This window comes from Pieris napi, chromosome 20 (assembly GCF_905475465.1).
Source record: "Pieris napi chromosome 20, ilPieNapi1.2, whole genome shotgun sequence".
Taxonomy (NCBI): domain Eukaryota; kingdom Metazoa; phylum Arthropoda; class Insecta; order Lepidoptera; family Pieridae; genus Pieris; species Pieris napi.
Genome location: NC_062253.1, coordinates 5108796 through 5136103, shown reverse-complemented (window position 1 = coordinate 5136103; position 27308 = coordinate 5108796). Strand labels below are relative to the sequence as shown.

The following is a 27308-nucleotide window of genomic DNA, read 5'->3' as shown; positions in this document are numbered from 1 at the left end:
GTACTACCAATGATGCCGTGATCATAAATTATTTATTATTACTGCATCTAAGGTCTAAACTCGACTTGGAAACAGCCAAGCCAAGACAAGATTATAAAAAAAATAAAACGTTGTATCTAGCGTTTAAATTCTTGTTCATATTATTAAGGTGGTGGTGGTGGTGGTTTTAGAGTTGGATAGTTCTACCGGAATCTCATGACAAATAGGGAAAAAACAATTTGTTGTGGGCAATACTGGGGAAATTGGATTAAATGATCTTGATACTGTTTCATTTTAATTTATGTCTAGTACTAATGAACATGAAGTATATTAGTTATTTGGATGAAGAATGTTGTTATACATCGGGTTCTTAAGATAGGAAAATATGTCATGAAAAATAAATCAATCGTAAATTACTTTATGTACTAATTTATTATAAAAAAATGTATTTATTAATTTTGAGTACATATGCATTACAATGTGTAAGATTTGGGTAACCTTTCAATCAATAAATACCTGTGTCAGGGTTCCCAGCACTTCCATAACAAACTGATCTATAAATTCTTTAAAATATATTTAAATACAATTTAATTACATCTTTTATTTTATTTACTTCTGTCTTTGATTTTTCAACTGTTATCAACACGCCTGAGTGCATGAGTGAGTGTGTGGGTGCAAATGTGTAAGTGAGTGAGTGAGTCAGTGAGCGAATGTATAAAGTGTGTAATACATTCTCAAAAGCATCTCTAACACTGCGTAAGGTATGCTCATAAGCCAGTCCTTTAGTCGTATCTTTAGATTGTAGACGGTGAGCGGGCAGATATTAAGCAGCCTATTTAATTTATTATATATAAAGTCTGCTGCATATAGCGTCTGGCGAAGTCAGTCCTTACGGTCTCACCGACGACAACATGCCTATTTCTTTTTAGGTACAGCCTAATATCAAACGACAGCGGTCTGTGTGTTTTTAAAATTAGGACATACAGCTCCTAACGAAAAGTAATTGGCTGAGATGATAAAGCTCTTCCGATGGGAATCTGTATGGCCGGAATAGCATCACCTTTAAAAGAGCCCTATGTCCCCGCTCTAGTTCCAAAAATTTTGTTTTATTGGCCGCTCCCCATGTGATTATGCAATATGTCAAATGTCAATATGGACTGAACGAGTGCTATGTAAAATCTTGTAAGAATTATGTAGTGTTTAAAAATGAATGTGAATTTCCTTAATGTCCCAGTCATGGAATCAATTATATATATATCATTTGAATCATAACTAATAACTTAACACCTCATTCAGAACTAGACAACGATTCCAAGAACTCCTGATTAAGATAAAGATAAAGAGGTGATTTTTAAAAATCGCTCTTCCAGCATTTCAATTATTATATCTTGCTTGATGAAATCGTTTTCCATTTTCTTTAGATGTTCACATCATTTTCACTAAACCTCTGAGAAAGCTTCTTCTGTTAATAATTGAATGTCCCTTGCAAGCTTTTTGCTTCATTACACCCCATAAAATAGTAAACCATGAAAAAAATTACGTTTACGAAAAACTATTTCTTAGGTATCATGCGGACTGCGGTCTACTCTTTATATATGAAGCAATGGACTGATAGTAGTGCTTCATTTTTATTTTTATTATTTCTGTTTTTATGGTTAATTAATTATAGGAGACAATCGTATCTTATGGGTTGAAATATCTGTAAACGTTGTATCAGTCAACACATCCTCGAATCGTAAATGTTTTTTTTTTATTTCCACCGCATCGATTTTGTTAATAGTAAGCTTATTAATAGTAAAAAGGAACAATTAAAAATGCATTGTCATTATAATTATTTATTCCACGTCTCTTCCATCATTCTCTCGAATAAATAACATAAACTTAGTTTAACATTCAGATCATCGATATTACAATTAAATAATTCTAAGTTACATTTTACACACATTGCATGTATTTTATTATAATGTGGAAAAATACAAAAAACTGCCACAGCTTAATCATTGTAAGCTGCTTGACCTTCATTAGTGAGATAAAAGCTTGAAAATGGAAATCAAAATGTGTACGTAACAGATTAAATATTTCTTTGACAGTATGTATACTACAACATTGAACTATATTAAATTAAAAGCAATAACAATAATACTGTAATTTCTCAATCACATAATAATATAAATATTGCTGACTAGATTTTTTTTCTATTAATTCTGAATCCATAACTTCATAAATTAGGTGTCTATTTAACATAGTACTTTATATTATTTCATTCTCTGGCAGTGTATTTATATTTTATCAAGCAGCTTCGGCTGTCGCAACGATGTTTAAATAACATAACTTATTGGCAAGAATACAGGTGCCGAGAACTTATTTTAAATAAAACTAATTTTACCGTGTAATGAGCATACATTACAAGTTGTATCATATTTTTCTAAATTAATTTAAGCATACTAATTTGCGACCAGCGCTTTAGTAATATTCGAATAGGCTTTGAATTTCTACCCTCACTGTTGATATGCAAGTTCTGAACTATAGAAATGTGGCTTAATTTACATATCTTTTGCATTATCAAATAAATATAAACAGTATCAATCATATTCAAGAAAACGCTTTTATTTATTAATACATAACAATACTCTCAATTTCCTAAAAGCCTTTATTTAAATATTTACTAAGAATTACAGACTTCACAGCCTGGATTTAGTAGGTTGCATAAATGCATTTTAGACGTTCTTAAAGATATCCCTTGCTTCGTGTTAATAATTTTAAGATTGGATTTAAGGAAAGAAAAAAAAGACAATCGTTTAAAATCAAATAATTATACGAATTTGAGTAGAGCTGCATAGACAATTATATATTAGTAGAGATATGAAAGGAACCTGAAACGTCAAAATGGCACTGTCACGTTTGACATTCCTTTTTATAATTTATGTTGAAACAAGGTTTACATTTTATAAACTGTCTCAGTTATTTTGCCAATCAGCTATATAAACATTTTATTACATTATTGCCAGTTTAGGTACTTATTTTCCTATTTGCCAATGTAACTATAAAATTTTACCCCCATATTCATAAAAAAATAATTCAGTTGACCACAGCGACAATAATTTGTCAGCAAAGGGAAACAGAGTACTTAAAACAGTATAATTAGACTATTTTATGAAAAAAGGAGGTAAATATTTGACCTAAATCCGTCTTATATCGAAGTTCCCTTAACCGACGGTTTTAAGTCCGTGGGTTACTCTAATATCGATGAACAGTCACTCAATAGCTTTGAAATAACTTAATGACACATGGAGTCAACGATGATCATTGTTGAGTAGAAGGAGCAACCCAAAGTAATCATGGTACCCATAGCGATGGTGGAGTGATAGGCTCTGAAAGTCTTCAGAATTCGGACGTAGCGTGGACAGTGGGCCAGCTCGCCAAGGAGAAGACGGCCAATCTGAAATTAAAAAACCATTTATGTTATACGCTTATGTTAATGAAGAGAAAACTAGTAACATTTTTTTTTTATTTAGATATTTTTTTTAATTATATTTTTATCCGAAACGCCAGTATAGGTTTAGCAAAACCTGATGATCAGTTGATTAATATAAAGGATTACTATTATAATATAATAAATAAAAATGTTTTCTAATGCCAATATCAACCAAAGGTGTAACTAATACATAAATATAATAATTTCTATATTTGTATTGTTTTTAAGATACAGTTTATAACCATATTCGCGTCCAAGTAGTTAAAAAAATCTATCCTATTCCTTTGATTAGTTATCATAAGCCGAAATTTTGGATGAATATGATTACTAAAAGATGCTACTGTTGCTATATTTACACGTATCTTATATACAAATTACCAATCATAATTGCTACGAGTTTGCCCTTATTATGTATAAACGTTTTTACCGTAATATTTACGTACTACTACGTACTTTTGAAGATTCTATATAGTAATTTCTCTAACTATAGTCGTATTTTTAATTAGACGAAGCCAACTGACAGTAGCTAATGTCACTTTGTAAAGTAATGTTGCCACATTTAAAGTAATAGTGATGCATTCAGTTCTTGTTCAATCAGATGAATGAACAATGAGTGTGAATAGTCAATCATTTCAAACAATAAAAGAATGTTATTTATATTTCAAAATTGTATAAAAGTGCTCTGATATAAGTTAGGTACTAGTACTATGTAACTACAATCAGTTTTTTGACGTCTTATTGCAAAGCGCGGCGCGGCGACTAGTGCCATCACCGATCATTAATTCAGGGGTTTTTACTTTGTCACAACACTATTTTTATTTCATTAAAAACTGACAACACCGTAAACGTCAGTTGATATCGTCTAATTAAAAATTCGACTTTTTATAGTATGAATTCGTAACTAAAAATATATCTACCTCCTGTCCACCGCCAGCAGCTTCTTCCATCTGTGTCTTGACGTGTTTAGCACGTAGCATTGGTGCGACGAGACGGATTCGCACGTAGGCTTCTATACTGAATACAACTAACAGTAACGCTAGCTGAAACAAGTGAAAGAAATTTGAAAAAAAAAATTTTAAACCATAGTTAATAGACTCAGAGTCAAAGCAATGTTACAATGGTGTTTGTGGGATATTATTAATTCGGTCCTTATCTTATAAATAATAATCTAATAACGATACGTAAATAATTTTCATTTCATTTCATGTTACCTTCCAATAATTACATTTTATATGTATTAAGTAAAGTCAATTGTTCCATGGTGCAAATTATAGACCCTGACAGATTCATCAATATTAAATAGTATTTAAATAAAAAGCTGCAAAAAACTTTTGAAAGTTAATCATTAATCATGTGCGATTGAGATGTAGTGTGAAATAAATTAAAGGTCACAATTATTATTTGAAAATTAGCATAAATAACCTTCAAGTGACCTTATATAGAGATTAGTTTTATTTGTAATTGTTACACAAGTAACTAATTTCTTAAAGGAAGGTCTAGTAATGATTTTAGAATATTCTAAGTTTAAACCTAGTTTTAAGAATAAAAAAATTATTTCGTATGAAGTTTTTCAGTTTTAAATTTGAAGACGAGATATTTTACATTTGAAACAAATTGGAAAATAATCTAGGTATTAACTACTCATTATTAGTTGCAACACTTAAATATAATATCTATTATATCTGTTGTACCTAATAAAGGCAATATTACCGTAGTCAGGGAGAGGTAAGTCCTGCAGATAATTCAAGACTATTTATAGACATATATCTGAGTCCGGAGGTGTCAGTTCTTCCGTTTCTGAATAATTCCGTCAGTTAGCATATCCGGAATGTACCAATACACTATAATTTAGTTAATCCAATCAAAATTACATTAATCCGTTGGTAATCACAATAAGGTCAAGTAAAGTACAAGGTAAGCGGCGCCGAGGTTTTTGCAACTTGCAAAAAATAAGTGTGAAATATTTAAAAGCTTTCAAAAAGCATGTAATGTTTTATTAAACTTAATATTGTTGTTAACAAATCAAGAATGTTGTAAGTTTATTGTATATATTTCATATTCGCCAATATGTAATACATATACCCATATACCTACGAGGAATTATGATTTGAGCGTTTTTCTGATAAAAATTATCATACGGACTAAAAAAACTAATAATTTAATCATAATTCACAAAACCGATATTTTGTCTGTGTACCATGACACTTATTCATTTGTCAAAGGAAAGTTTTCACACACGCATCCTAGGCTAGGCCCGATTTGTATGCGCGCAAGATGACAAAAGTGTTCGATATAGCATACGTCGCATCACCGTGTTCCTCAACAATAAATAGATGCACTGCTTGCATTACAACATTTTGCGGTTAATTTAAAGATTCTTACCTGTAACCAGGATGTGTTGACGAACTGTGTGAGACATTGCGTTCGGAAGTACGCAAGTATCGCCAAAAGACTGACCGCTGCGTTGAACGCGTAGTAGATAGGGAAGAGAATTGTCTGAACCCGACCAAACTCATGACGTGGGAGAGAGAAGTAGAGCACGATTCCTGTAAAAGACATTTATTTATTTTCACGCAACATCCACTATAACGTCAGCGCAAGTCGTAGTCTGAACGATTGAACAATAGGGGGAACATTTTCATGAAATGATATATGGTCCAGGACATGTATATAATAAAAGGTTTTCACGCTAATATTCCTCCACCACACGAGGGAATGCTATTTGCGTAGATAAGAAGAAAAATCCTACACTTCAAGCGCACGATCTCGCTGAGCGTCGGAGCAATAGAGAACGCACGCAGTAAACACGGATTAAGTTTCTGTGGCCGAGTCATTGTCTACAATTTAGTACAATTATAAACTTTATTATTTTATTTTTGTTTAAATAAGGTACTGCTAGCAAGTGTCAATATTATTAAACTAGCAGTAAAACAAAACATTTATATTTCCGTCCGTTCTTAAACATGAATATCAAATGTATTTTCCATCTCATTATCTAAGTGCGTAGAGAAATGCGTCAACTTTGCATAAACACTTCAATATTATTTGAGTGGAAAATTATATTGATAACTTTTATCTATTAGAGGATATAGTCAACTGGACTTTCAATCACAATATTTTAAATTATTTGCATAAAATAGAAACTAAATCTGTAACAAAACTGTGAGAGTGTAATGAATAATATTGCTGTGCTAATTTTTTTATATAATTTTTAAACAACTATAATATTAATGCATGAAATTGGTCCAACAAACCAATTTTAAGGTCGCACATAATCTGATAAAATAATAATATTGTAAAAAACAGCGAATTGTGTGCACTGTTTGCCGCCATTCAAGCTATGACCGCAAAAGGGATTTAAAAAATATGGCATAATAATAAGGCAGCAAAATGTAAAATTCTTCTAATTCGGACCATTGTATTCTTAATAAGATTGGTTCGTACAATTAATGTTATAGTTATTTTATTTATCTAGTAAAATAAAATTGAACTTTGATTACCATTAGGTACTTCGAGATATCATCTAATAGTCGCAAACACCCTACTTCCTACTTCCTAAGAATAAATTGTCTATTGGTACAAGGCTAAAGTGCTAACATAATAATAATGATAATATTAACTCTGCGGTTAAAGATATTTGCTTATTTATTTCAACTGTAAATATTATTCTGTATGACTACATTGTATTAAACATATCAAGTTCGCATGAGACATGACATAGTTTATAAATATATATGAAAAAGCATTTTAAATTACTCTAACTTTTATTCCGAATCCAGTTATGTTCAAAATCTATCCTCCCCAAAATTCGAAAACTACGTCATTAGGCCTATATGTTTAATGTACCACAGACTTGTTATAGATACTTAAAGGTAATAATCGTATCATAGGCGTAACTGAAATGATACGACAGTAACATTAAAGTCAAAATAATATCGTATACATTGTATTTAGGAGCTTATTTCCTTTTGTCAGGAATGTTCTGAGATTCTTTCTTGGCGTCATTTATCTCGCTTATACATAAATTTGAAAAATACAGATTTCTATACTAAACTTCAAAACTCCATTATTTTAAGTCCAAAATTCCTTAGCCTTGTTTTATAGGCTCTAAGTAGAGTATTCTATGGAATAGACGCGAAATTATGTATATGCTCCATTGGACGCCATTTATAATAATGAATATATTCTTTAGAAGGTTTTTTTAAAGGCTTGGTGACCTCATGCACATTTTTAAGCTTCATAATTCGAAGTACGAGAACCTAATTGCGAATAATTGAGTGAAACATCGCTAATTACTTATATAACATACGAAACTGATGACAGATTTGCAATTCTTAAATACCTTGCGTAACTCAAAGGTATACCCCCATATATGGTCAGACGAATTTAATTCTACAAAACAGTACTTTATTACAGATTATACATGGCCAAATTTCAACTAAAATTATTATAAAACAAGTATACAATTAAGTCATTTTTATAAAATTTATAGAAAACCTTTTGCTATCCATTAATATTTTATAAGTATGTTTTTAAATCAAAGTATTTATGAAATATAAGAATGTTTGCTAATTCATAAAAATCTCAACCCATTTTACTAATTTATTATTCTTAACGCTTAAAAGCATTATCATGCTATGGTTTTTAATGTCTCAAAGAACTGTTCAACTGTATTGCGGTGTAGCGTTCTGTAATTTTAAACTTCAATCAGATTCTGGGAAGAGCCCGCACACAATTCCCAGTAAAAAAAGATTGTCCTTTTGCTGTCAATAACCTGACAGTGAAAATACCTTTAGGCTGCTGTTGTGAAATACATAGTATATTCTACTGAGTCTTGTCATACTATGAGTACTACTTTTGTACAACTATAAGGAATTGTGTTAGATTTAACTTGTACGCTTAGGGCCGGTTTTTTGATCCGTAGTTAACTCAACTATTGGTAAAAAATCGTTACTATTAGTTAAATATCAGCAAAATGCGTTTTTTGATCCGTGGTAAGAGCATCCAATGGTAAAATATCTGACCATTAGTCTAAAAAGTTAACTACTCAGTATCGGAGGGTTAAAAAGATGGCCGCTGGTAATTTATATAGTAACAGCTGTTTGTCACAGAAATCAAACTATGATAAATACGTTTATTACTATCTAATGATGAATTTAAACATATTGAGATACTTTAATTAATGAGACGATGAAGAAGACGATAATATTATATAAGAATGTATTAATGAGTGACCAAAAATATTTAGGCAATGTCATCCGCCATTAGAAACCTGAGATAATGTAGATTTTGTCACTGTTACCCCCTATCGAAGGGAACAGTGCCACAAAAAAGAACCACATTTTTTGGGATGTTATTGCTCATTGCACTGGCAACAAATTGACAAATTGTTAAGTTTAACTATAGTTAAAAAAGGCATTGAAAAACGCATTTACGATTTTACCAATGGTTATTCATTTAACTATAGTTAATGTAACAAATGGTAAAACCATTTTTTACTACGGATCAAAAAACTGGCCCTTAGCAACGATAAAGATTCTTTCGCTTTATTACGTAGAAAACTCGGTAAGGCATACAAATATAATCGTCAATCAAGGAAATAGAAATTAATTATTTTCCTCTAATATCTAGAGTATTAGACATTTTAGTTCAATACACGACCATGAGCAAATCAATTACGATTTAAAAACTAGTTAATTTTCAATCAATCTCGTCATTATTAAAACATCCCCTTTTTGATGTTATCAATGTTTACTGTGTTATTAGGATTTGTTGCTATGTTCTTTGTGTTTTGCAAATATATTAGGTATATAATAATCTCTAATCATATAGATAATTTACATTGAACGATTTAAGTACGAACAGTGTTGTCTCAGCAGCTTCAGCTATTTTATTTATTGCCAGTTCTTCTCTTTTGTTCTACGCCCATGATTTGAGAACTGGCAGTAAATGTAAAATAAGAAGCATTGTATATTTCTTTTTTAACGTTCATAAGTGTACATTGTGTTACCTATGTGAGTAAATGATTTTAGACTTTGACTTCAGCGTTTGACTCTCATCCCTAGTAAGTTTAAATCCAGGCTGTACATCAATGGAAATTTAATGTGCGCATTCACACACTCTCTCGTAAGATAAACGTCGTGAGGAGCCTTAGACCCAAAAAGTTCACTGCGTGTGTCTGTCACAGAAGGTTGATCACCTACTTGCCTATTTTAAAAAATAAATGACGAAACCGACGCACAAATCTGACCCAGATCTAATGGTGGCTGTACACACTCGGCGAGAGCCTTTCGCCGAGAGTCTCGACCGAGAGGACCGAGAGAAGAGCGCAGCCTGTACACACTCGTTACGTTATTTGTATTTAAAACACCGTTAATAATGGACGTGGAAACCGCTGCTGCTGTTTGTCTTTGTGCAATAAGTTATTATAATTTTCTTCACGTTTACCATAAAAAAAAATTACGAAGCCATGGCGAAGAAGAAGATGGTGGATGGTTACTATGCACCGCAACAGAAATAGGTAATTAGGTTCATAAAGTTACGTCCACGGTACGTAGCCATGAGTGAATCTCGCTTTTTCTTTAGTTCCTCAATTGGGATATCCATCGGCCGGCTTATTCGCATCCAAGCATCATGTAGAGATTGTTTATTTTTGTGTCCTACATCCTTCGGATTCCATAACAACGATTCCCTTTGGTAACACTCCAAAAACTCTAATTCGCGTTCGTTAGACCACATTGTGCGATACGTCCTGTCACAACCACAGTCATCGAGCAAGTGATTGAACGAGTGTGTACAGGTCGCTCTCGTTTTACTCGCGAGACCCTTTGACTCGTGCGCAAAAAACCGACAGGCGACCGAGAGAGGCGAGACCAACTGCGAGGAAGCGAGGCGAGACGAGAGCTCTACTGTACACTCTCGCCCTCGGCCTGTCTCGGGGTGTCTCGCCGAATGTGTACAGCTACCATAAAACTTTGTAGCGCCACTAAATTTTTAACGAATCTATTAGGTTAGGGAGCGTTCAAGTAATACGTAACGCAATTTTTGGAGATTATTGATCCCCCCCATGTTACTCGCCGTAACGTTTTTCAGTACCCAAGTACAGTACTGTACCCAAGTATAGTAAAACGTTTCGTGACCACCTAGTGACTCTTTAGTTACTATTATGTGGTGTAAGTCGAAAAAAATATTAACAATAACGCGTAATTTAATCCCCGCCCCGCATCGTAACGTTTTACAAAAGGACCCCCCCCCCCACCCCTCTCCCAAAATACGTTACGTAATACTTGAACGCTCCCTTAGGTTAGAAGGCACGTGAAACAATGCTGACTTATTCGCCGCAAGAGATCACCGAAAGAGATCCAATATTTCTTTAGCTAACTGGAGTCAACTCTTGAATAATTAAAAGTCTACTATTACTTACCAGAGACTAAAGTCATCCAGATCTGGGCACCTAAATGTATGGCCACAGCGCCAACATAAAGAGCCTTCCAACCTCGCAAGTTGCTGCTGGTTCCAGGACGACTTAACCACACGCCAACTACTAAGATAGCCAGCGCAACGTGGAACGGCTGCGATGTCTTTGTTGCAATGCTGTAAATAAAAATAGGATTTATTGGATGTGATTGAATTCGTATAAAGTTGTATGGGGAAGACTGGCATAGAATAGCCTTGCGATTCTGTAAACAATAAACTACAAGCTCCTTATCAGAATGCCAAATCATAGAATGACTGCTTCACGACTGATTTGAGCGCGACTGCCGCTGCGAAAACCGCTGTGTGAGTTCGAAAAGTGAGTTACAGAATCGCAAGGCTGATCATCTTGATGTCTGATGTATGAGTGTCTGAGGCAGATTTTTGTATTTCTAAATTATTCGTCGTATTCCTCGGGCATGGAGTCTAGGCATTAGATTTAATGCGTCATATCAATCACTACTTGGGCCAGTTCTTCAGAATTCAGGACTTTATACGTAAAAGAAAAAAAAGGGTGCGTGTAAGAAGTTATACTTCTTTGGCATTATTAAAAATTGTTTTTGATTGCATGCAAATAATTAATTACAATTAAATAATCAAAGACTGGAAAAGGAGTCATTATAGTCAATAAAGTTCAGTTTACATTTGAAAAATTAAATAAATAAATATTTATTATTATTCTCTTACATTAAGTGTAACCTAAATTCTATTATTATTCGAACGTTGTTTTTAAATTATGTCCAATGCCGTAGCACCTTCCGTAGGCAACTTCATTCTGTTAATTTTGTGTCACGGTGCGCGAGCATCGTAAAATTTCACTCTCATAAATTTTTCATAACGCGCCTAAAGAAGTATAACTTCAAAAATAAAAAAAAATAACTATGTTTCTCTACCTCAGTACGTGATATACAATTTAGCACGTGGATTCTAAGAACCTCGTTATGCAACACGGTATTTACAGAAACTAATGTTTTGATAACGGAATAAATTGAATGATCAAAGCATGAAAACATAATATAAATGGTTTATTTGTTTTTATCTAGAAATACATGTCGCTTCTGCCCGCAGCTTCTCTCATTTTGTGTGTTTAAGATTTTTGCGACCCTTTCAACTATAACCATTATGAACTTTAAACCTTACCCTAACTCAAAAAAAAAGGGTGCGTGTACTTATGTACGCGCGTAAGAAGTTATACTTCTTTGGCATTATTAAAAATAGTTTTTGATTGCATGCAAATAATTAATTACAATTAAATAATCAAAGACTGGAAAAGGAGTCATTATAGTCAATAAAGTTCAGTTTATAATTTACATTTGAAAAATTAATTAAATAAATATTTATTATTATTCTCTTACATTAAGTGTAACATAAATTCTATTATTATTCGAATGTTGTTTTTAAATTATGTCCAATGCCGTAGCATCTTCCGTGGGCAACTTCATTCTGTAAATTTTGTGTCACGGTGCGCGCGCATCGTAAAATTTTCACTCTCATCAATTTTTCATAACGCGCCTAAAGAAGTATAACTTCAAAAAGAAAGTCACTACAAGTTTTTGGGAACTTCATTTATAATATGTAAGGATTGGAAACGTAACTTCACCTTTCTAGGAGATCTATAAAGTAGAAGATACTGCATTGTAGTATCTTTAAATTATATAAAATTGATTTAGAGTTTAAGAGTATAAGACCTCGCTTTCACTCTTATTGGTATACAGATATTTTGAGATTGCCATGTAAATATGTTTATTATTAGCTAAAATCATTGCCAAAACGCGTGACGTTTGAAATCATTGACCTATATGAGATCATTATCGTACATTGTAATATACAAATATAAGACCTTGTTTAATGTATACAGAGTACACAGCTTATATCTACGTCATTATTGTCATAGAATACGTATATGTTAGAGTACCGTAACTCAATAGAGCTAAATATAGTATCTGCGTCGTTTTCATTGATATTTTTTCATTATAGGCATAAAGAATTAGTCGATTAGTAAGACATGCCCCGTTTTAGCATGATTACCTATCTATAAACGTCTAATAACAGGATATTTTGATTACAACCATATTATACCATCAATGCGTTTTGTGACTGTTATTTAGGAATCTATTTTACATTCCTTCTATATGGTGCCGTAACTTTTCTCACACATGTGAAGTAGTGATAACGATGAATACATGGAATTATCCTAGTATGTAGTCTAGCTGACAGTTGACAAGTGTCCAATTGTTCAGTAATTGTGAATATTACTCGTGTTGCAAGCGAGTAACCAATTGATTTATGGCTATGATTGCTACTCTTAAATACTCCTAGACTATTTGAAAATCTCGTACAGTACGTTATCTTATTCGAAATATTATACAATTCTTTCAATATTGAAGAAACGAATGACATCGCTTAAGACGTGAATATGAGATACCAAACGGAAAAGAGCCAATATTAATCGATATATTTCGATTAGAAGGGGTTTCATTGTTACTAGAAAAATATCGTTGCTTTGACTCATTTTACGCGTATATACAGAATCTATTAAGAATTGTTTAATCACGTGGCACGTTTATACTTACCGCACGCTTGCAGTACATATTACATATTTCGTGATGCCAACAGCTTGTATAGCCTAATATAACTATATTTTTTTACTATCTGTCTCTTATCCTGAAGAACATCTGAATATCACAGACGACGATCAGATGTTTGTGCATGATTGATTACGTAAATGTCGCTAAGCGGTACGTCACAAAATGTCATCTAAGAGAAAGTTTTTCTTTGTTATTTTTAAAAGACGTACAAAGTAATTTTTATTTTTAAATAAATAATAAAAATTAATTATTATATACCTACTAATGAACGATAGAAAAATTTATTTTTTATGCAGTATACAATTATGTTTGCAAACTATTGTATGCGTTAAAACAGGTTAAAAAGTTAACATTTTCCGAGGATCAAGGATAGTTAGTTGTATACAACCTTGATTGGTGCAACAGGAGTTCGAGCTGGAAACATTTAATTACTTATATTTAATGAAATACAAAGAGCGGTTAAGCTGTCACCCGAATGAACTTGCTCGCCAACTCACCATTAGGGCCGATTTACATTATCTTAGTGTTTAGGAGAGTGCTTTAGGATAGTACTTTAGTTGAAACATGTAAACGCTACTTGCTTTAGTAAACGCTACGCTAAAGAACTTGCCTTTCAAGTTGTACTAAAGCACTCTCCTAAACACTAAGATAATGTAAATCGGCCATTAGACAGTATGTGAGTCGACTAAAACGTCACCATATTCTAGAGCTAGAAGACCGAGAAGATGAGTAGATGCTTCCAATGGGAAGTCACTCCACATGACAGCACCACAGAAAAAATTCGCTCATAGCCTTGGGGCTGATTGCAAATAACCGCAGAAAAAAAAAATTAATGAAATTAGCGTACTCATAATGGCCGTCTGTTTTTGAAGTATATATTCTTGATTCAAATCAATAATAATTTACAAAGCGCTTTATTTGTATGATTAATGGGAGGAAGTGCTTTTGAAAAAGGAATTAAAGCATTATACACAGAGCAAGTAAAAGTACAAGGTTTACCTTTTAAGGACATAAAATGTTAACAAAGACACTTTCGTTTGCGAAGTCAGGGATAAAGAGAAGCTTTGTTAAATACATACTTGTGGGTAAATATTTGATATTTGCCTTCATGATGGTTTTACCTTTACTTATTCGGAATTGAATCATTCGAAAACTCTTATTCATATAGAGCCATTCTGATTCTGCTCTATGGCACTGCGTAGATCAAATGAAAATGATTTTTTAGTACATATTTATGTAAGCAAAATAAAGGCAATATCTTTTCATTCGTTAGGTTAGTTATGATTTAATTACACAAGATTTATAAATTGGCGCCTGGTAGATAGTACCAATGACCCCAGAGCTGGTCCTCGCTCATCGAAAGAGTATTGAAATGCAAGAAATGTTCATAAATACTGTTAAGGGTTAAGTTTTTAATATGTATTTTATTTGTTTACATATTCTAAAATTTAAAAATTTATTTTTACTGGCATACCTATAATATTTTCGTTCTTTTCTATAGATAAATATCTAATAGATAAATAATTGGAAGGGTATTTGAAAGAATTTTTCATAGTTTTAACTCCTACTTTAAAACCACGCTATAACGTCTAGTTCACATTGTTCAGTCGTAATTCAAACTCACGACATCTGGGATGATGGCCGAACGTATAAGCCACTAGGCCAATACTGCTTTTCAGTTCACATTTCCATCCTTAACGTTTCTATTTCTCCGAATTACATCATTGTACAATGTCGAAATAAAGGTGTGCTATCCACATACGAATGTTATCAAACACTGTACAGCCGACGTGCCTTTTCGCACGTGGGCTACTGATAAGGCCATTGAAATATAAAAATGCAAGGTTTTGCAATGATTGCAAAATTTCTACAAAAGTGTTCTAATTCAAAAATCTTCTTATAATTTTATCATTAGTACAGACTAATTTGGATCGAGTATTCTTTGTATCTATATGTTACCACAATGTGGTGAGAAAATAATACATTTCATCAAGTTTACGAAGTCGATAAGGCACCTTTTGACATACATTTGTGGTCAATTGTTAACGTCTAGACATTTATCTCATCAATTAACCTTCGAGATACTTAAGGCAATATTATTGCCATAACGATAAAAAAATACGACCAGTTTTTTTCTATTATTAAACTAAATAAGCGTTACTATTGTATTGTATTGAAACAATCATTCTATGATTGTATTTCGGATTTATTACCAAAGATAAAAATAATTATCTTACTAAAGTCCAATCTGTTTATAAGTAAGGAAGTAATCATTTAAATGAGATTTTAAAATCTTAATTAATCTGTTTCCTATTGAAGCTTTTTGTAAATAGCCAATTAATTAAATAAGTTAAAAAATAACAAAATTATGCATTTTAGAGACTGCCAATCTACGGAGGAAGGTGCTGCTCTTCCACCGACTTAAAGCGATTATCCGAAAGGTCGATGGCTAAGTTTTATGTTCTATAGATTTAGCTGTGGCAATAACTTTACTAGCGCCTTTGAGGACGTTATCGCTATCGTTATTATATCGCTACACTAATTACGGGATTCTTGAAGACCGCTCGTTGATAAGGATAATTGCATTATTTGATTCTTCCATTTTAAAGTTTGTACCATTTCAAAGTTGAAGTCTTGATTTATTGTAATGTCTTGTCACTCAATAAACTGATAAAAGATAACGATTTAAACTATATTAAAGTATCATCGAATGCCTTATCTATTAATTGCTTTATTTAATTATAGGCTAATTTGTTTTGTAACTTCGTCGTACAGCGAAAATTTAAATAAATAATGCTTGTAAGCTCCGAAGACGAAATTGTCGAATGACGTTTATACATAGATGGCAAATCGCTAAATTTCCACATGCGTATGTAATCGTAAAAACATACCCGTAACCGTACATAATCGTAATACAATAAAATATCTTGTAAAAGAGGAACAATGTCGGGCGTGAATTGTAAGAGATCGATGATGATCTTATCTTGTCAGAAAACAGAGCGTTGACACAAAGTTTTGAAATACAAGAAATAAATTGAAATTGTAATATCTAAATAATTCATGATACTTTGTTGTACGAGATGGTTTAAAAAAATCCTTCGCGAACTGAATGTCAATTTAAAATGGCAAAAAGACTCGTATCCGACACGTTGCAAGAGCGGATTTTATACGCGCCCAATTTCAGGGTTCGAATTTTAAATAAAAACTTTCATTCCTGTAGGTCCGTGAAGCTGCGTTCACAGGAACAAATACATTATCCAAAACATATATTGATACCAACTTTGGAATTTTTTTGTAGGATTCATAAGATGTAAGTTTTGTATTTGTTGTATGAATTTTCTTTATAAAATATAAGGCGCGTTGTTAAAAATATTGTGGTATAATTTTAAGTTCATTAAAAAAGCAATAAGTGTATACTTTAGAATGAAACATCGAAATGAATTCAGCATTAAAATGTATCACCGCGATAAGAGATGCGAGCCTCGCTTCTATTAATAATTATAAATATTTTTTTCTTAGTTTACTATACATTGATCATGAAAGACATACATATAAATATTGTCGATGTCTAATGTCGGTGGATGCCGCTTTATATTTTAAAAATTCAGTTTGGTAATTTGTCAGTCGCCAGACAATTGAATGAATGACTGAACTAAATTTTTTATTAGTTGTTTTTTAATAAGTAAAAAAGGTTTCATTCACTTTAAAATTCACAATTTATGAGCATATTATAAGTTAATTTAATCTTGCTTTTGTTTTTATTTGCATTTAAATAATAGCTTCCGACTTATCATTTCAATATTGAATTTGATAAATATTGATATAAGATAGTGAAAATAATATTAGGAAAAACATCCGCTTCTCATCAATAGGAAAATCTATTGATTTCCGGATGTTTTTGTCTTCTTAGAAAATATTTTGTTTGATGTTATTATCATCATATAATAGATATTTATCGATTTGTACACGTCTCAGCCTTTCAACTTTCAGAACATTTAAAACAAAACTTACATTAGAAAAACCCTAGAACCAGTGATGCCACTTCGAAAAATCTTTAAAGTGATTGTTGATTTAAGCTGTGCATTTTCATAATGATGGACGGACCTTTCAATAAATTACTACAAAGTGTTCATCATATTTAACGTATAGCAACAAGCATAACGTACGCAATCACCGTAAAAAAGGTATAAAACTATTTGAAACATTCTTTAAACACAGCGAAAAATTTATTCCAATTAATTCAGTAAAACACAATACACGCGATGGCCTACATCATTGATAACGTTGAAGTGTTTAAAAGATATCTTTCTAATTATTTTAAAATGTAACCGCGATAGATAGTTCATTAAAAGCGAATTTTAATCACATCTAATTTGTCCCGGAAGAGGTTAGTATTAGACGCCGACTATAGATACGTCATTCTTGCATTAATTTCTCATACTCATTGTTTATCAGTTCAATGAGATGCCAATTTACAGGTCTTTACAACGCTGAAATTGGAAGTGGGTTGGCCATACGCCCCGGAGGGATTCAAGTAATATTTCCAAGCAAACCCTCGACTGGGATCTTCAAGGCAAAAGGATACGTGGCTGCCCAAAACCAGACCTGGTAACCAAGCATCATTGCAGGTGAAGTAAGCAGAATTAAGAGAGCTGCCCAGTACCGATCAGGCTGGTTTTCTAAGCTGGATGCCCTCTGTCCCAACTGGGACACATATAGCTTTAGGTCAAGTCATTCTTCATCACGGCATTGCAACTTGGAGACCACCAATTGCCCTGAATATCCTGCATACGTCCGAACCGAATAATAATACATTTATTTGTTGAATTTTAACCGTCTGAATTATATATTTTATTCTTAATTCTAATTTTGTGTTTCCGTAATTATTATATTTAACTCTTTCCATTAAATACACTTATTTTATAATGAAACTTTGCTCAACTGTTGGCCTTAAACAGCATATTAAAACAACTTTATGGTTTTAATCAAAATAAAGCCTTTCGATCGTATAAAGATAAAGTCCATTAAAAACAGTTATAATGAAAAGTGCAAATTCCGGTTTAAAAATACTTATGTTATCATTTAAAGTAAAACGTATTTATTATTTTAATGAAATTTATATTATTTACAACGAGTTCAAGTTTAAGTCAGATAATATGTTGAAAAGGTTGGTATAAATCAAAGACAATTCATTACATTATTTACGAAGGCTCAGGGTCGCCTTCGATAATAATACTTATAAATCCTATTGAGAACAGCCAAGAACAGATATTGGACATATGAACCACGATTTATATTTTGACGTATAGTCGTATTTTTAATAAGACGAAGCCAACTGACAGTAGCTAATGTCACTTTGTAAAATAATGTTGCCATATTTAAAGTAATAGTGATACGTTCAGGTCTTGTTCAATGAGATGAATGAACAATGAGTGTGAATAGTTAATCATTTCAAACTATAAAATAATATTATTTCTATTTTAAAATTGTATAAAAGTGCTCTGATATAAGTTAGGTACTAGTCGTATGTAACTACAATCAGTTTTTTGACGGCTTATTACAAAGCGCGGCGTGGTGACTAGTGCCATCACCGATCATTAATTCAGGAAATTTTTCAATCATTCAGTTTGTCACAACACTATTTATATTTCATTAAAAACTGACAACACCGTAAACGTCAGTTGACTTCGTCTAATTAAAAATACGACTATAGATAAGTCACCTGACGTTTATTAGATATTTAACTTTTGTTCGCATATAAAATAAATGAATCAGTGGCGCTACAACCTCTTTAGGTCTTGGCCTCAGATTTCTGAATCTGTTTCATGAACATTTTTAAATCTTATAGGCAAGTAGGTGATCAGCCTCCAGTACCTGACACACGCCGTTGACTTTTTGGGTCTAAGACGGTTTCCTCACGATGTTATCCTTCACCGTTCGAGCAAATGTTAAATGCGCACATAGAAAGAAAGTCCATTGGTGCACAGCCGGGGATCGAACCTACGACCTCAGGTATGAGAGTCGCACGCTGAAGCCTCTCGGCCAACACTGCTATATATATACTTGTTCGCATATAGTTAGATATATTTCAATTGTTAATTATAAAGATCCCATGTCATAGAAATAACTAGGTATGTACTTATATTTTCTGTCTTATCCTATACCTAAAATGCATTGGAAACGTCCGGATATTAATCGATTGGCTTTTACGTTTGCGTCATTTGATATCTCGAAATCGGTATTGGGATTTCAGAATATATTCTATAGTTTTAAAAGTAAAAGTATATTCCTATCATTCATATCGTAAATTACGTAACAGTACAGACTACATGTGTTGTATAGGTAGCACCGTTTGTTTTTTTAAATAAACTAAATAATATTGTTATTCAGTACATTGACTAGTAATCAATCATTTACAAATCCTTTGATAAGATATATGGGCACCAATATTTAAGAGAGAATAGATTTTCCTTTATATTATTTGTTGATTGACGGATTGAGCGATATTGGTTATCGTGTCTACGTTATATTTTATTTTTACATGAATTATGTCCTATTTCAGAGAATGTCAGTTCGCGAGCAATTCATTTAACAATACTCTGGATGGCTAACATTAATTAATGGGAGACCTAGACCATCTAGAACTGCGTTACCCGCGCTATCTCCTTGTGTAATTTTGATATATTATTTTCAGATTTGTTTTAATATCTACACAAGGCCTCCTGGTAGTTTTGCGAACGGATGGCGTAGTCTTGCTCTTTCGTGAATTTTGTAAACGTTGTTGACATTCATAAGCATGCTCTAAGAAGCATCTAAATTAAATAAACGAATTTTGATTGATTTATTGATTGATCTAATTATTACTGATGTCAGTGCTGGTAGACTTGTTCGCTTAGGTAATTTCTTTTTTTAATTTTGTGATTTGAACAACTATGATGCGTCCGAGATGCACTTATTATTTTTGTAATATTGCTTGTTGATGTTATTAATAGTTATGTTTATTCAATGAGGGAATTGAATCCCAGTCATAACCGTTCCTTTAAGAAACTTAAGCAACTTAACCACGAGATCCTTAACAGTGCTATTGGCACTAAGTGCTAAACTGGATTTGACATGGAGTCATACTTGACACTACGGCGAATGCTTTCAACTCTGAATTAATGAGTCTAGAGCTTAGGATGTCTTGTATCGGGTTCATGGCTACAATAGCTTTCATATTACATTCATAAGATTTTATGACGGGGAAAAATATATTGTAAGAAGCTAGAAACATGGTTTTATTAGTGATATTATCATTATTTTATTAGAGATATGTGATAAAACCTCTTGGAACAATCTAAATCTAGATTGTATTGTGATTTGTGACGTTTATGTCAATACGAAATACTGCACGAGTATTGTGAAATATTGATTCTAAATTTATTCATACTAAGTAAAAACATATATAAAATTTTATACATTTTGGAGGTTCTAATTTAAAGGACGCGCCAAAACCAACAAATTTTATTAGTACATATGTATCTATATGTATATAATAGAGTAGGTACAATGAAATAAAACAAGTAGGGTTCGGGCAACGAGCGTTATCGTTAACATTATCTTTCAGATAGCTCTAGTAACGAGAAAAGGTCCTAAAGTAATCTTATCCTAAAATTAATCTCAAGCGGTTTGTTGAATAGTTTGTCTCAAAAATAAGTTTATAGTTTTCCAAATTTAAAAAAATTGTGTTCTCGTAGGAAGGGTGAGATTTCCCAACATAATCTATTGAATTCTTTCTGTCAGGATTCGAAAACTGTAAAGATTTTCTGTAATATAGATATTTTATTTATTAAAAAAACTATTTCAATGTTTTAAATGTCGCCATTCATTTAATAGCCTTTTATTTTCTTTAGTTTTAATTCAGATTAATATGAGCTATATTACTTCAGTACATAGACTCAACCATATGATCAATAAAGACTTGATTGCTTGGGGATGTGGCAATGAAACAATTGATCTAAACACTGACTACGTGCAGGTACACATGCAGTATTAGTACAGCCCTGCGATTCTGTAACTCACTTTTCGAACTCACACAGCGATTTTCGCATCGGTGGTCGCTCTGATATCAGTCGTGAAGCAGTCATTTTATGATTTGGCAGTCTGAAAAGGTGGGAGCTTGTAGTTTATTGTTTATTAGAATGCCAAATCATAAAATGACTGCTTCACGACTGATATCAGAGCGACCGCCGATGCGAAAACCGCTGTGTGAGTTCGAAAAGTGAGTTACAGAATCGCAGGGCAGGTAGGAATCAGATTGGGACCTTTATACATAAAATACGTCTGTCAAACGTTATATAAAAGCGAATATTGCAATGATCTCACCGTGCGTTTTGCTTCTGTGCAAGAATCACTACGTGTTTCTTATGTTCGCAGACAACACTTGCTCGTACTGTGACGGAAGTCAGCATATCTGATATTGTATCACAGAAACACACACGATGAATAAAATAGATGCTCAATTGTATCAAAACCCGTAAGTTGAAGTATGTAGTACATTGTTTATACAAAAAAATAATAAATAGGAAACAACGTAACTAAATTATTATAATAGAGAAACATGAAGTAAAATATCTAAAAGAAAACACAGCATATGGTACTTATTTGTTTCTTATTTTACCAAACAGGAGAAGAATAATGTGACATCAAAGTGTGCTCTATCTATAGCGAATATCTATTGTCTAGAGATAGATTATGGCGCTAACCTATCAACATAATAACAATCGATAAAAATTTATATCTGTTCCTTATGGGACATGTCGTTATCTAGCATCCTGGTTCTATATCTATCCGTAATTTCTACTACTGGTTTTTAAAGAAAATAATTATCTAAAGTAGTTGTAAATTCCTACTACTTAGGTACTACGGGCATAGCAACTTTTCAATAATTACATTTTTATAATATTGTAATAAATTATAGTAATCAGAGGAGTGGCGGCTTCGGCGTGTAACTCTCATCCCTGAGGTCTAAGGTTCAATCCCCGACTGTGCACCAATGGTCTTTCTTTCAATGTGTGCATTTAACATTCGCTAGAACGGAAACATCATGAGGAAATCTTGCATGAGACCCAACAAGTCGACGGCGTGTGTAAGGCACAGGAGGCTGATCACCTACTTGTCTTTTAGACAAATGATTATGAAACATATACAGAGATCTGAGGCCCAGACAATAAAGGTTGTAGCGCCACTGATTTATTTTTCTTAATACATATAGTAATAGTAATTAATTAATATAGTATGAAGTAGTATTTTAATATAAAATTAATAATTCATAGGTGAACACACAAACCAACAGACAAAAGTGTTGTTCACAGAGTTGAATTTGTACCTAACCTAAATTAAAAAAGTTTTAAGTTACTGTCTCATTAAATATACCAATTATTACATAACAAATTGTAGTTCCTTAAATGATTTTAATCTGTTTCAAAGAAATTTCACCAGCATCCGCATTGGTTGAATTGAATACTGGAAACCGGCACAAAGTACATTCGGTTATTTACAAGAACGGAAAACCGGTAATTCATGCTGTCAAGTGTTTTTAGATGATGGTGTACAATTGTTCCAATTTCACTAATTGCTAGTGTCAATTTCAAAGTTTAAGTGAGTGAGATGTTTTCCAAATTAAAAACCGGTAATTTATGCTGTCAAGTTTTTTTTGAATTGTACTAATTTCACTGTACTAGTTTTCTTACTAGCAAGTGTAGTACAGTGTTTAATATTTTTTATGTAGGTGTGACGACAAACCCAATTAGTTTTCCCAAGAATTGAAACTATAACCTAATCATAAAAACCAAATTTTAAACTAAATGCTATTATTAGGAATATTATTATTTCCTTATTAACAATTATAACGCAGAAAATCCCGTCTAAGACGATTTTATAGCATTACTACGCAGGAAACCGTAATTTTTTTAACGCATTGTAACCTATTTTCTATATCAATTTTAGTTTTTAGTTTTTAGTCTATGGTCATAGCACTGGCATGGCAAAGAAGTATGTATGAATAATTATTTTAGACTACACGTACAGCGTTAATTTTAAAATAAATTTGAAGCTCTTCCATAGAATTTGGGAAGCATCCAGAGTTTTTTCAGCGCTTATTATTTGAGAGTACTATTTTTGTTGTCTTAACATATCTGATTGTCTTGAATGATATATTTAAAAATGACCTTTGCATTTTAAGATTTGATTGCATCATTGACGTAATTTTCGGATAAAGTTTTTGCTGTCATTATGTATTTTTGGTGTCTTTGTTTTATTTGTTTTTAAGATCAATAATGGGTTTCTTGATAATTAATATACATTGCTTTATTTCCCGTAAATAGACATAAGTTTCGGAATCTTATGTAAATATCGTAATTACTAAAGAACCTAAAAATAATTATACTTGTAAACAGATGAATAACAATTCTAACAAAAAGTACTGGCGAATTGCTGAAAAAAGCATTGGTTGAACATATCTGTATCTATGCATTTGTTACTTGTAATTCACATTAAAATAGAACACAAGGACATGCCTTCCCCTTAATATAGACTGTAAGTAAGTTATAAGAAACTTTCTTATGTTACATTTTTATTATTAAATAAAGTAAAGAGACTTAATTTATTTAATAATTGTAAGGTAGTTTGGGAGAAAAGTTTACGCGTAGGGTATTATTTATTTATTTAATTTATTTTCATTTGTTGTTGTTGGTACTAAAATTAGTCTTTAAGTTGTACTAACTAAAATGGATCTGTTCTATCTAAATGGTACAAATTGATAATATTATTAGATATTAAATTACTTATTTATTTCATTTTTAATTTATTTTCATTTGTTGTTGTTGGTACTAAAATTAGTATTTAAGTTGTACTATGTAACTAAAATCGATCTATTATTATTAAATTACTTATTTGTCTCATATTAGGCTAGATGTTCGATGATGTTCCAGTGAAGTTTATATAAAAAACCTTTATGAACGAAAATTATAAAATAATACAGTTTTTAATGATAAATCCTTCGAAATGAATAAGATTTTCAGTTCGGAAATGAAAACATATATTCGACATGTAATCTCTTACATAAGCATGTTCCACAATGAACTTAAATCAAATACAACCTTCAATCATGTATACAATATATCAAATCAACTTTAATCCGTATGTGCGTATCTCGTATGATAAGGCTATGTCATTGCTAGAAATAAATCGATAAAAAGTAACACGACAAAATATATTAACGTATTGTATTTCTACTTTCACCCGTTTGAAAATATTAACAACAAAATATGCTTCGTAAAATTACTTGCACTTTTTAATTATTCTATTATTTCTATTAATTGACCGTTGGCTTGTTTAATATGAACGAATACAAGCCGCCCTCAACGACATAATAAGCTGTTCTTGGCTGCGTCCATTTTCCAGCCATATTCCAACCAAAGTCTCTCTTCTCCAACTTTGATTTGGTTGACTTTAGAGTAGAGGCTCTTGGGCCGTGGAGTTCAAGTGCACAGGCGCTCATTTAAGATTTAAGTTTACGCCTGGTAGATAGTACCGTTGACTCCAGGGTTGCTTTCCTCGCTCAACGAATAAGTATCGCAATACAGGGAGAAAATGCTGCCAGCATTAGTATACTGCCGGAGCAAACTTTTTAAATTTATTTTAGTTTTTTATACTTTTACTCTATGTTTGTGTATTATGAATACAAAATGCTATGTAACCATATATAAAAACAGCTGTATAGTATACTTTTTGTACTATTAATATCCTAATTATATTATCATATACAGGATAACCTAAATCGACCTATTTTACTTGGCAACCTTTGAAAAACCATCTATGCCAATGATAATAAGCTTATTGAGAAATCACCAAACGATTGATCCTAATCAAAATACTCTATAAATCTATACTTCCTAATTTTATTTGGTTGAAGGCTGGAAATGAAAAAATCTTTTACTGTTGGGTCGAGTTAGGTACGACTATAGGTAACGCTACGAACGAATAAAATCGAGTGAAACCGAGGGGTATGATAAGCCAATTAATTCTCTTAACGAAAGTCTGTAAACCGGACTGCTTTATAGTCTTCAAAAATACTGACTGGACTTTGATTTGATTGCGGCGAGTGTATTACAAATATGTTTCATACTACATATATATTAATATTAGGTAGACACCTTCAAGTATAATAAAATCGTGCGTATCTCATCCCTGAGGTCGTAGGTTCGATCCGCGGCTGTGCAATGGGCTTACTGTCTATGCGCATCTAACAACTCATACGGGTGAAGGAAAACATCGTGAGGAAACTGGCATGTCGGAGATTCAAAAATCGACGATATGTGTTAGTCAGAAAATGATCAAAGTAACGGATGCGATCTGAGACCAAGACCCACTAGGGTTTAGCGCTACTGGATTATTATTATACATAATAAAACCAAACCTCATTCCTTTGTGTATTTATAAAACTTTGTAAGTTATATTAGCAAAAACAGGCATCTATCGAAAAGCAAATCGTTAACGTTTCGTTTAAAATCCAAAATAATAAAACAGTATTGCAAGGCCAAAATCCTTTCCAATGGATAAAAACCCTGACTGTACGCTCATTAAAACGGAACTAATTTTAATCCAATCGTTAGTTTGCGAATCGGTAACGGCATTTTTTCTTTTTTATACTCTTAACAGATTTAAGGCGTATATATTTTCAACTTATAGTATGTGTAAGAAAATTAGCACAGAATTATTAAAACAGCTTTATAGGTAAACAAAGATTTCTGGAACTAAAGGTATGTTTAAATTCATACGCAAATAAAATTCAGACAGTCTAAACGAATAATTCAAATAAATCGCAAAGAAACAATACTTCTACATACAGAAGGTTGTTTGCACTTTCGTATCGCTACGTCACTAATTACGTGTGCATACGTCAAAATGCTAATTTAAATATTTTTGTATTGACATTGTACTTTACGTGTGTACGAAAATACGTTCGCAAAGTAGGTTTAGGTAAATTTTGAAAAAAGAATTTATGATGAATAGCATGCTCTAGATTCAAATGAGGTTGTAAAGCTATAAATTATCTATGGTAGATATACTGCAATAATTATATTGCAAATAAGTGCACCATTTAAGTTTTTCGAAATTAGAATAAGATATAATTATATATGTTATGAGAACATATTTTTCTTTATTTGATTTAGAAATACGGTAATACTACTATTTTCTTTATATTTAAGTTTGTATTAAACAAGTAAAGCAACTATCGATATATTAATGTTCAACTCTGTGTATATAAAACCTTCTTTTTAAAAAAAACAAAAAATACACTCACACATAGGCCTTAGTCTCCTGGAGACGCACCATCAGGTCTTTTGCTGCATCGTACACGACTTTCGTCAATTGTGTGGAAACAGACAGCAAATCAGGCTGATACGCCACCTCCTTCTGCTTCTCCTCATCAGCGGGGTTAGTAATAATATTGTGCTTCCTCTTCATCCTTTCCAGGGTTCTATTCGGTTGGCTTTGTTTAACCGGTGCCTCAATGGGCGAATCGCGAGTGCACACATTACACATTTTATACGTTCGTTTTCAACCGCAACTGGTGGAGACTGAAGCGAGTTGCGACTTCAAGAATATAAATCGGGCTGAACGTATCCCCACTTCGCGTTTGTCGATAACCGTTGATAGTGTGTACCTGTAAAGGGATATTTCCTAATTATTGGTTTCAATATTCAAACAAAAACAATAATTCCTAATGTCTTTTCCTCGAAGACGAAACT

At 32.3% G+C, this 27308-nt stretch overlaps 1 protein-coding gene across 1 annotated transcript; it reads right to left on the bottom strand.

Moving 5' to 3' along the window:
* Positions 1-1798: 1798 nt before the first annotated feature.
* On the bottom strand, positions 1799-27153 carry LOC125059653 (transmembrane protein 205). Its single transcript, XM_047664167.1, has 5 exons — positions 26861-27153; positions 10878-11047; positions 5837-6000; positions 4372-4494; positions 1799-3418 (listed from the first exon to the last, which is right to left on the bottom strand). Exons 1-5 carry the CDS (start codon positions 27100-27102, stop codon positions 3257-3259), a joined length of 861 nt encoding a protein of 286 aa, XP_047520123.1. The 5' UTR covers positions 27103-27153; the 3' UTR covers positions 1799-3256.
* Positions 27154-27308: the final 155 nt, after the last annotated feature.